The sequence below is a fragment of the Gopherus evgoodei genome, chromosome 1 (assembly GCF_007399415.2).
Source record: "Gopherus evgoodei ecotype Sinaloan lineage chromosome 1, rGopEvg1_v1.p, whole genome shotgun sequence".
Classification (NCBI taxonomy): domain Eukaryota; kingdom Metazoa; phylum Chordata; order Testudines; family Testudinidae; genus Gopherus; species Gopherus evgoodei.
This window is the reverse complement of record NC_044322.1, coordinates 182,210,464-182,223,008: the sequence shown is the minus strand read 5'-3', so window position 1 is coordinate 182,223,008 and position 12,545 is coordinate 182,210,464. Positions and strand designations below refer to the sequence as shown.

The 12,545-nt window shown below is 38.7% G+C and overlaps 1 protein-coding gene across 4 annotated transcripts in view; it reads left to right on the top strand.

Annotated features, from left to right (window-relative positions):
* The window catches only part of ROBO1 (roundabout guidance receptor 1), a 1,055,533-nt gene that overhangs the window by 938,453 nt on the left and 104,535 nt on the right, over window positions 1-12,545 (top strand). For all 4 annotated transcript variants that reach the window (XM_030580281.1, XM_030580292.1, XM_030580273.1 and 1 more), the window contains 2 exons: window positions 3,154-3,292; window positions 4,692-4,819. In XM_030580281.1, coding sequence (XP_030436141.1) covers window positions 3,154-3,292; window positions 4,692-4,819 — 267 coding nt within the window. The remainder of the gene's footprint in view (window positions 1-3,153; window positions 3,293-4,691; window positions 4,820-12,545) is intronic.

Here is a 12,545-nt window from a genome sequence, read left to right as displayed (position 1 = left end):
TTAAAGGAGATTTTCAGTCAAATAAAGCTAACTCAAGCTACCTTGACTGCAAAACCATCCCTTTTTGCCTTTGTAGACAAGACCTTATGATGTCTGCAGTGCAGCCTGAGAATATCTCTGGCATTTTATGACTGCCACAGGATCTTCAGTGTGGTCCTGATTCTGGACTCTCAGTGTGAAGTGTTGCTTCAAAGCAGTATAAGGCTTGGAAACAGCTTATATTGTTTATATTGGGAACAAACACTTTGAGTGCACGGTTTACACCCATCAGTTTGGAAACTTCACAGCAACATCGAAGTTCGAAAATAGCTGGATTCAGTTCAAGTTCCTCAGTGCTGGTCCTATCTCTAGCAATGATATTTTATTCTGTTTGAAGCACTGCTCCCTCAATGTTCGGTGCTTTGATTTATTTTCAGTCCAATTCAGAGCTGATGTGCTGGACATCTTGAAATGCTGTTCAGTGTTTGAGTGGAGGGGATTCCTTAATATGTTGACAGTATTTAGCATCTCAAACTCTGTTGGCATCCTCTCAGCAGTCAGCAAGACAGTGTGGTAATTATTTTTTTGGAAGCTCAAGATATTTTCCTGTATATTGCTGTGACGTTTTCTATTTCAGGTGCCTTTGAAGCACTTGGTTTAGAAGTAAATTTAAGTCAAGTCAACTGTTAGGACTTCCAGACTTCAGAAAGTCTGGAAATTTACAAGAAACTTTGTTTGCATGAATATGGTTCTTATTCTTATATATTAAGTACCCATGCAGCTGCATTGGTTAATTACCCACACCAGTATCTTTTTACCATTATCCCAGGAACAGTAGTATTGATGAGTTATAGTTGCCTTATTGGAAAGTATTAGCTTGATTCCGCTTTCTGAAGACTTAAAGGAAGGAGGAATCTTCACGGGTTTTCATTTTGTTTTTTGTTTTCTCTTTAATTCCAAATTTGTCTCCGATTATAGTCCTGGGGAAAAAAAAAAGATTCCTTTCTGGAGAGGAAGAATGATGTAGTGGCTACAGTACTAGCCTAGGACTAGAGAGAACAGGTTCAGTTTCTGGTAGATAGATAGATACACACTTATACATATAGATAAGTATTCTTACCTGGAGAGACGACATTTTTGACATTTATCCAGCCAAACTTCTCCTTTTCCTTGTTATATATTCTGAAGATATTTACTGAGAGTCTATTATGAAAGCGCCCTAATACTTATTTGAACCTGGCAGAATCTCTTAGACTATTAATACAGCATTTTTGTTCTTAACCTTCCTATAGAATATGGATCTAAAGAACTGCGTGAGTGCTATGTTCACTGGTATTGCCTAGCAGTCCAGCATTTCATTGTTATAGAGTTTTCTAGGTTAGAATCATTCTTCTTTTGCATAATTTTGCCAAACATCATTATCTAAAGTCTTCTCCTTCAATAAATCTAGGCTTGCCATTTCCAGAATTTCATGTACTGGCTTTGGCGTGCCCAACAGTCTTCCCTGCCACCTTTTTGCACCTAAATGCCTTGAGGGCTTTGGGGATTTTTATTACTTTCTAAATAAATGTGCAGGTAAACCTGTTTTGCTTCTGTTGCACCAACACTTTTTTTATGCCAGTTAGCTGCGTTAAACCTGTTTGTGATGGTATCTCCTTGATAACATCCTCTGCCTATTGTTTGGGCTCTTGTAGAGGCAGTCCTGACAACTTTTAGACTCCAGGAGTGAGATTCTGTTGTAATTTTTACTGTACCTTGTGGAGAAAATATATTTATCTGTAAGGAGTATGTTGTTATAAGTTCACACTCATCTACCCACCTTATCCACAGAGTGGAAAGTGCATGTTTCAAATATATAAATAAAACATTTTCAGCAACTTACATTTAGAGCTCAGCGAGATGTTCTCTTCCACTTCATGTGTGTTGAGGTTAGCTGTCCAAAAATTCAAAACCTATAGATGTTCCTGCCTTATATGTGCTATGAGCATGGACCCGTGATAACAGCAACTTCTGTGAACAAGAATTATAGAGAGGTAATTTTCTTTTTCTTTGTGCTGGTGAGAAAGAAAATGATCACATTTCTCTTTGCTCTAACACTTGAAATGATTCTATCAAACATAAACTGTTACTGATAAGGTGCAGTCATACTGAAGATTCTGTCATGGCTTTAACTAGCCTCCAAATATCTTCAGTACTTCGCCATTGCATCAGGGTCTTTGGAGAGGCAATACTTAATGAGTGCCTTCTGTCAAAGATACAATAAAATAGTGATGCCCGTTGTCAGCTTTGGTGCCTTGCAGCAGATCTGTTTTTGTTGCTGGAGAGAAAGTTAAGCCACTTAGGTCTAGTCTACACTACTGCACTACATCCGTGCAGCAGCACTCATGTAGCTTCGCCACTGTACTGTGTCTAGTGAAGACGCACTATACCGATGGGAGAGAGCTCTCCTGTCAATATTATTGCTCCACCTCAATGAGAGGCGGAAGCTAAGTCGATGGGAGAGTGTCTCCTGCTGACAAACATGGCTGTGGACACTGCTTTAAGTTGATGTAACTTGCGTCCCTTGGGGTGAGGGCTTTTTCACACCCCTGAGCAACATAATGTACATCGAGTTAAGCAGTAGTGTAGAAAAGCCCAGAGTCAGGTCTGCTGTAATTTGCATATTTACATTATGTACCTGATTTTTCTGATTCTTACCAGGGCCGCCCAGAGGATTCAGGGGCCTGGGGTCTGCGGCGGTGGAGGGACCCCGCCACCGAATTGCCGCCAAAGACCCGGCACTTCGATGGCAGGTCCCAGGATGTAAGGACCCCCCACCACGGGTCTTCGGGGCACTTTGGTGGTGGGTCCCAGAGCGGAAGGACCCCCCGCCACCGAATTGCCACTAAAGACCCGGAGCGGAAGAAACTCTGGGGGCCAGGACCCCGCGAGAGTTTTCTGAGTGAAGGACCCTGCTCCAGGGGCCCCGAAAAACTTTCGTGGGGGCTCCTGTGGGGCCTGGGGCAAATTGCCCCAATTGCCCCCCCGCCCTGGGTGGCCCTGATTCGTACAGCAAAATTGACCTGGCTGCACACAAGTAACTCTGGAATCCCCACCTCAGCCACCCTGAGGCACTGCAAGTCTTGCAGTGCTGTGGCATTAGCTGTAATCCAGTGTTTCTTTCCTTTTCTTTAGAAAGACCATCTTTCGTGAAAAGACCCAGTAATTTGGCCGTAACTGTGGAAGACAGTGCAGAGTTTAAATGTGAGGCTCGGGGTGACCCTGTGCCTACAGTAAGATGGCGAAAAGACGATGGGGAGTTACCAAAAGCAAGGTGTAGTATGTTAAGTTACCTTTTGGATAAGATCAAGTGCGGGTATCAATTTAATATCTAACAGTGGATAACTCCTGTGCTTGTATGGATGGGCTTGGCGATCTAATAGGACTTCCTTTATTTCTGAATCCCATGGTCTTCTGTTTACAGATATAATTCACTTCTGTATAAACCTTAGAAACAGCTTGAACTAAAATCTTTACAACCTACTACAAAACAGCAAAAGTTTCAAGTTCAAACAATGTATGACATAAATGAATTCTATACTTGAAGTACCTACTGTAATTATCAAAACTACTGTAAAATGTCTAAGAGATAATATAATTAGGCTACAGCACCAAGACGTGGATAATGGAATTGCAAGTGTTGCAAGATGCAGCCTGCTAATGCATAGTGCTGCTCTTAGGAGACTTGCGTTTTTTGTTATCAAGTCTCCAATTCACATTTCTTCTGTCATTGGCCTAACAGGGTGGAAAGTAAAATAGTCTTCTCAAAAGGAAACACATTTTATGTAGATTTTTTTTTCATTTTGCTTAAATTCCTAACCATCAGTTTTAAAAGAGGATTGGTCCTGCTTTGAGCAGGGAGTTGGACTAGATGATCTCCTGAGGTCCCTTCCAGCCTTGATAGTCTATGATTCTGAAAGTATTGGTGGGTTTTTCCCCCAAAGAGGACACACTGTAACATTTGGGTCCTTCATCTTCTACATCCAAATCCCGTTTCCTGTTAATCCAGTTTATAATTTATCTAAAAAACACTGCATATAGGGTTAAATAACTGCTTTCTAGGAAGAGAAACATACTGGCTACATTATGCAAAGATGAGTAAAAGGTGATGAAATTGGAGGGAATGTTATAAGGCTATATTATTTCCTTATAAAAATGATTTTGAATGAGTTATTTTTTAGCTTGACTTTAAGATGGTCTTTGGTTATGTTCGTAAGAACAATGCTGCTTTTTTTTAATCTTTTAAACCCTTATAGCTCCTGATTTTTACATCTTCCTACATGCAAATGAAGAAAAATATAAGAATGATTTTTTTTTTCAGAAATATCATTAAATATATTTACTAAATGCATTGTCATTAGAAGTCGTTAGGCCAAAGTCTAATGTCACTTACACCAGATTTACCAGTCAGCTATGATTACTTTATTAGAGATGGTCTTGATTTTCACAGTGAGATCAGATTAAGTTCTCTAGTGTGTTGTTTTGAAATATTTTTTCCATAGTTTGAAGGCAATATGCATATTTCATGTGTTGCTTAAATATGTTCATATCTCAGAGAAACACATGAATTTGAAGGCAAAAATGTCTTATGCTTATGCTTTATATACTAAGGAAGCTGGCAATATTCTTTGTATTTATACAGTTACTCTTGTTTGCTGTTATATGTGTTTAAGATATGAAATCCGTGATGATCACACTTTGAAAATCCGGAAAGTTATGGCAGGAGACATGGGGTCTTATACTTGTGTTGCCGAAAATATGGTTGGAAAAGCTGAAGCATCAGCAACTCTAACAGTTCAAGGTAAGCTGTTTCTTTATATAATACTTAACCCCAGAAAAAGGAAAGAAAATGGATTTTCTATGCAGTAACTTCAATAGAACCATAATTAATATTGACTGTGATAGGCTATGTTATTAAAAAAAAAAAGATCATTTTGGTTTGATTATTTGAGCACTGTTAAACTACTGAAGCATTTAAGAACATAAGAGTGGCCATACTGGGTCAAACCAAGCATCCATCCAGCCCAGTATCCTGTCTACTAACAGTGATCAATCAGTGCCAAGTGCCGTAGAGGGAGTGAACCTAACAGGCAATGATCAAGTGATCTCTCTCCTGCCATCCATCTCCACCCTCTGACAAACAGAGGCTAGGGACACCATTCCTTACCCATCCTGGCTAATAGCCATTAATGGACTTAACCTCCATGAATAAATAATTTCAATTTTTTTTTCCAGAAGTGTGAAAGAATTAATGTTCAGTGCTGGGAAGGGAATGCATTTTGAACTCCAGTGGCATTAGAAGCATGTTATTTCTACTCTTTTTTTGTATTTAAAAGCTTAGGAGACAGGAGAACTTTTTTCTCCTTTCTGTGACTGTTATCACCACAAATTATTTTAACTGGATACAGATATTTTGACTTCAAGTATCCATTGGATTTTTTATTTAAAGTAGTAAAGTTGACATTTTTTAGATTCCCAAATGGTAAAATATTTCACCTACACTGGGGTGAGGGGGGAGTCTACCTAAGATATGCAACTTCAGATACGAGAATAGCATAGCTGAAGTTTACATGTCTTAGTTCGACTTACCTCGCATCCTCATGGCATGGGGTCAGTTGCCACAGCTCCTCCATCAACTTTGCTTCCACCTCTCGCCGAGCTGGAGTTCAGCAGTGCACGGGAGAGTGATCGGGGATCAATTTATCATGTCTACACTACATGCGATAAATCGATCCTCGATAGATTGATCGCTACCTACCAATCCGGCAGGTACTGTAGACGTACCCTATTAGTGGAAGTTTGCAACCATCATACTCCGTTTTGTATGATACTCCGCTGATCTTTTGTGGATGAATGGTCCTTTTGATCCACCCAGTATACTCATCATTTACCCAAGATCATTTCCAGTCTTCCCTTCCAGTGCCTGTAAACATGTCATGCCACTGACCCTTTTAAAATGTGCCCTGCAAATTGAATCATTCTTTTAATAAGATCTCTAATAGCATTTGCTAAATCCCAATAATCACCAATCTCGTCAGATGTTTATTCTTCCAGATGTGTCTGTTGCTCTTTCTAGTCTGGTGTGACTTCAGTATCTAATCTTCTGTAAAGATGCTTCCTAAGTAGCAATAATTTCTTACATGTATGGCTGTGTCATTCACTGGACTTTTACATGTTTTCCCAGGATCCTTGTCTAGCACCATAGTTTTTGTCTTATCCATGTTCCACTTTAGACCATATTCTTTGCCATATTCATATATAATCTCTACTAACATCATGAGATCTTCTGAATCAGCCATCAGCACTATCATCTGCATAGAATAAATTATTTACCAATTTTTCCACTCATCTTAATATCCTCTTCTGTTTCCTGTATTAATTTAATTAAGCACTTGCTGTAAATGTTGAATAAAGTTGATCACCTTGTCTGTTTTCTCTCTTGATGTCTATGAGATTTTCATTTTCATCTCCTGTTATAACTACCTTCTGATTCCAGTGTAATTGTTTTATTACTCAGAGTCCGGACCGGTGCAAGGAAGTTTCGTGCCCTAGGCAAAACTTCCACCTTGTGCCCTGCCCCACTAGCCCTGCGGCAGCTCCCCTCTGCCCTGCGGCGCCCACCCGTAGCAGCTCCCCCTTTGCCCTGAAGCACTCCCCCCACAGCAGCTTCCCTCCACTCCCGGAGCCATGCAGCACCTCTGCTCCGCCTCCTCCCTGAGCACTCCACTCCCACTCTAATTCTCCTCCCAGGCTTGCGGCACCAAAGAGCTGATTGGTACTGCAAGCCTGGGAGGCGGGAGAAGTGGAGCAGCGACTGCGCGCTCGGGGAGGAACACTGTAAAAAAAAAATTGGGGGCACTGCTTTTTGGCCCCCCCAAATCTTTTCGACCTAGGCAACCACCTAGTTTGCTTTAATGGTAGCACCGGCCCTGCTCAATCCACACAGATCTTCATGTATTGAGCAATTTGCAGAGGTAGATTCTGTCAAGTGCTTTTGGAAGTCAGTGAAACACAAATATGATGTTTTCCCCATTTCAGTTGATCTTTCCAATATGAGCTTCAAGTTCATAATAGTGTTGATCATGCCCTTTCCACATTTGAACCTGTGTTGCTGTTGGCATATTTCCTTATCAGTCTTTCCTTTAATTTGGTATTGAGCAACTCGCAAGTGCATCTTAGAGGCATGCAATATTAGGTCAATTATTCTGTAGTTTTTACAATCCATAGTGGTGGGTTTTTAAGGATTTGGATACACAGGTTGTAAAATCTTCTGGCAATTCTCAAACTTATTCTTCATTAATGTGACAGAGCTTTCAAGCCTTCATCCCCCTATACTTTTTAACAGTTCAGCTAGTATTCTGTCACAACCTAGTGCTTTTCCTTTCAGAAGCCTTTTTATTGCCACTGTGAGTTTTTCATCCATTATTGGTGGGTTTAATTCATCGATCCCTATTTGAAGCTTTTGAAGGTTATCATCATCATATAGTTCTTTGGTATATTTTCGCCATCTCTCTTTCTTGTCTTTAGAGTCTATCAGATAGTGTCCATTTTTTTCCTTAAGGGTCATATTGATCTCCTTTCTTTTGTAGCTAAAGACTATTATCTGTTGATACAGCTCACTTTGTTCTCTTTATCCTGTTGTTCAAGTTCTTGCATTTCTCACTCAAACATTCAGACTTTACTAATTTGCATTTATTCTGTCAAGTATCAGAGGGGTAGCCGTGTTAGTCCTGATCTGTAAAAGCAGCAAAGAGTCCTGTGGCACCTTATAGACTAACAGACGTTTTGGAGCATGAGCTTTCGTGGGTGAATACCCACTTCATCAGATGCATGTTGACATGCATCTGATGAAGTGGGTATTCACCCACGAAAGCTCATGCTCCAAAACGTCTGTTAGTCTATAAGGTGCCACAGGACTCTTTGCTGCATTTATTCTGTATCATTTGATTTTGTCTTTGGTATTCCTCTCTTTCTGCTGTTGATCTTTGTGCTTTTACTTTCCTCCTTTTGTCTATCTGACCAATGATTTCATCTCTTACTCATGGATTTTTCTTAGCTAGAAACTTCTTCCCTACATATTTATCTCCAGCTTCTTTGATAACGTGTTTCAGACGTTTCCAAGTCGCTTGGTAGTCACTTTTTCTTGGCAGTGACTTTTTATCTCCTGATTTGTCGGAGGTTCAAGGTTCCATCCTAGATAGTTTTTGGCTTTCTGTAACTTTTTCAGTTTGCTATTCAGATTCATCTATGATCTGATCCAGAATCTAGACTTGGCATAACCTTAAGACTGTTTTGTATACCTACAGTTGATAGTGATAAAATCAATTTGTTTCTTATACATCCCTCCTGGTGATTCCCATGTATGGTAAGATTAGTTACAGTGAACTATGTTTTGCAACTAATGAATCACAGATGTGTGTGTACAGCATATGCATACATACATTTAATACACTAAATCAGATCGATACAATTTCCGTCTCTTTTTCATGTTAGTAATCTATTAAAGCATACTGCAGCACTACTGTTCCTTTGAATGATAAAAATCAAGGGGAACTGAAGGAATTACTATGTGTAAAAAAATCGTCATTGCCTTTGTATACACAAGCCAGATGTTCACCATTGAGATAATCCTTCTCTTCCTTTCTCAGCTAGCAGAGAGCCAATGATGTCATATTGATGCTTTTTTCCTAAGCTAGTGGGTATGATGATCCTTCTGTCCTTTTCTCTGTTCAGCAGGAGGGAGTTCTGGGGAAATATGGGCTTAAAATATTGTATTGAGTAACAAACTCTTATTTTGACACATTTACCATAGCAGTGAAGTTGTTGCTCATAAAATGTTTAGCTTGTTCCAGTAGCTGACTCTAGAAATCTTTGGTGCTATCATCTTTTCTCAACACTGAGCCATCTGCGGCTCTTAAGCAGAATAAGGTGATCTGTAAAGGGATACTTCTGCTGTGAAGTTCTCATACCAATTCCCCAATCTTTTTGGAAGTGTTTTATCCTTCTGTACATCTTGATACTTTGACAGGAAAATGAGATAAGGAAGTTATCATCCTTGATGTCCACAAAATCCTTAGCTCCTGTGTTCATTTTCTTTAATTAAGGACTCTCCAATTAGAAACCGAAACAAACAAAAAAGTGAAAGAAAAACAATTTGAATAATTTTCAAGACAATTTGTTAAATTTGATCCTAAAATCCACTGTTAGTCTTGAAACCAAGATGCTGCTATTAAAGCAGCTAATTTTGTGACTACAATTTCTATTTCTACACTGTTGGAAATAATCTAGGGCCCCTGTTTTGCAATGTACGCATGTTGAGCAGTCCTATTTTTTCCAGTGATCCTACTAATATGTAGAATTTCTTAGTCGCATAAATGTTTGCAAGTTTAAAGGGGATGGGTATGGAGCTGTATTTCCAGAATACCATAATGCTTGTTTGGAATAGGCCCATAACCAAGGCCCTAATATGGCAAAGTACTTAAGCATATGCATAGGTCCATCTGAATTCAGTAAAGCACTTAAACACATGCTTCAGTCACATTTACTTCATGGGATTTAAGCGAATACTTAAAGTGAATCATGTTTAATTGCATCTCTTAATTAGTACAGCAAAAGTAAGAAAATTGAAATAAGTATAACAGAATGACCCTCTGTATTGGCATATTCGCAACCTAATAGAGCCAGTGGAGGTGACATTGGAAACAAAGTAAGTGGAGACCTACATAAGAGGCTGTGACTGCACAGGCTTCTGCCTTCTTACCACCCAGATGTCCCAACTAGGGATGGGTTTGACGACGTTTTAGATGCTTTTTTTTTCATTCCACACACACATATCCAAGACCAAATCTGATTAGGTTTTGACTGCTACATGTGCTTCGTGTTCCCAGGGACCATATCTGGCATTCTGGGAGACCATCATTACATTTTCAACAGTTACCCAAACCATTTCCATCAGTTCTTTTCATCATAACTTTGATTCTTCAATATAGCTATTGGAAAAAGCCTCTCCAATTCTGTTGTTCATTTGTGGTTTACTGGGTTATCACAGGACACATTGCTAAATTATCACAGGATACATATTGCCAGATTTCATAACCTTCGGTCAAGCATATATTATTTTTACTAACATATGGTAACTGCATTCTTTACTATACTTTTACTTTTAACATACTTTTACTTTGTTGAAAACAGGCTTGGCTATAGTATAATGATATATATATACGTGCACTCTGGTTTCCCTACTTGCATTATAGCTTCCATTATTATTTTATAAGCATGCTTAGCAGGTGGATTTTTTTTTAATCCAAAACTAGAGATCTTTCAAGATCAGGTCAGAGGTCAATGATCAACACCCCACACATAATTTTCATAGTACATCACACAATGATTATGATAATTACTGTGACACAGGCTTTCAGTACAGACCTTACATGACTCCTTCTGGTGAATTAAGGAGATCCTTGTACCCTGGGAACTCTTGTACTCTCTGCAGTTGGCATCAAGAGGTCTATAGATCACAGTCTCGTATATTCATAACAAGGATTCTTTTCATACTTACATGTATCAGGTTTCTTTAGGTCTCAGATGCACCCCATAATTCTATGTGCTGGTCACAGAGCATCCTCTTTGAAGGAAAAGTGCAAAAGATTCTAGCATACTAGTAAAGGTACTCAGGTTTGATGACAGGGCAGGAACAGCGATACTATTCTGGAGGAGTATGCGACTCTAGCAGTTCTGTGAGGTTAGTTAAATCAGGGGTCAATTGTGTTTTGCTTGTAGTGGCCGTTCACTTGAGGCTGACTATGATCCATGCTTCTATGCAAGGGTGAAAGTGACCAAAATATTTAGATAAACTAGGAGCCAGAGCTTTAATAAGATAGGGAGAAGCATCTTTGTTTTGTAGGCTTCCCTCCCACCCACCCACCGCCCACTGATCCAAAATTGGTCAAGTTTAACCCTTAAGGCATGCTGCAAAAGACCCATCATTTTGATAGGGATTTTGGAGGGGGCAGAGGGCACAAGGAGTTTGCTGCTATATTTATCAGATGATATATTCATTTTTATGCAGTTTTAGGTGATACTGAGTTTGACCGCAAATATAGTTCCTGTGAGGGCATCTGCAGCTCATAAATTAAAATAGTAAGAATAAATTAAATTCTGATATTTTTAATGTGGCTTTAAAAATAGTATGATATTTGGAGCCCACTATTGACATAAGGGAAGTACCCAAACAAATCCCTGGATCTGAACACCCTTGAATTTCGAAGTTGCGTTCCTGATTTGGATCTGAACGTCTGTCTTGGGTCTCGCTCTAATTCAAATGTATTTGTCCTTTCTGAAAGCAGATTTTTTTATTACTAAATCATATCCTGCCTATAATTCCCAATCAAAACATAGACAAAATAGTAAGCCACAAGAGTGTCCTGTAAAATGTAGTGATTATTTATTAACAAATTTTTGAAAAGACAAATGAGGGAAAGTACCACTTGTGGTTTTATAGCTTAAGGAACAGCCATTTTACCCTTAATGACTGTCATAACTTTGACAGCACTTGAGATTTCTATCAGTAATCCGTTGCCTCCACTATTTCAAGTGAACTGATATAAATCTTGAGAGAGACAAGGTGGGTGAGGTAATATATTTTATTGGACCAACTTCTGTTGGTGAGAGAGAAAAAATTTCAAGCTTACACAGAGCTCTTTAAATCCATTTAACATAGCTTAATAAATAACCATTTCTAAGTTTAAAAAAATATTTTTGAATTGGAGGTTTAATTAAGAAATTATCTTATATGATATTCTTAAACTTTTTCATGGTGTGACCCACGTTTTAATAGATTATTTAATGAATTATTTTCCCTATCATTCACGAACTTCTGGGCCAATTCCCGTCTGAGTAGTAACTGCACAGCATCTCATGATAGCTACAGCAATTGCTTACAGAGAAAAGGTAATGTTAGAAAAGTTGTTTTGTTTTGCTTTGCTTTAATGTCAAGTCTCTGAACCCAATTTAGGTACTGGAAACAAGGAAGGGAACCAGCTGCTTTTTAGAAAATCATTCCAAGTGCTGTGGACAAGCAGTGGTCCAAAGAAGTATGACATTAAAAATACCTTAAAGCTAGGAATTTTCAATTTGCTGAATTTTTTTTGGTCGGTGCTGTAAAGAACATGAAAACAATGGCTTTTAATTACCCGCTAAAGAATATTTAACTAAACAGAGCTATTGAAGACTATTTTTTTTCTAATAGCTGTAATTTCCTAAGCTTAATACAGTAGTTAGGAAAAAATGGATAACTGATGTAATAGTCTTAACTGTTGCAGACTTTGTTTCGTTGCTATTATTCTAAAGCTAGTGCTTAAATAATTGTACTATCAGAATTGATTAAAATAGAACTTTACATCAAGTTGCTCATTTTTTCTTCTCTTGGATTTTTGTGTATATATATGAAATTGGTAGATAATGGGGTGACAATATTATCCAGTGGTTGGTTGGATCATAAACAGGTGTGTATATTTTATGTTCATTGT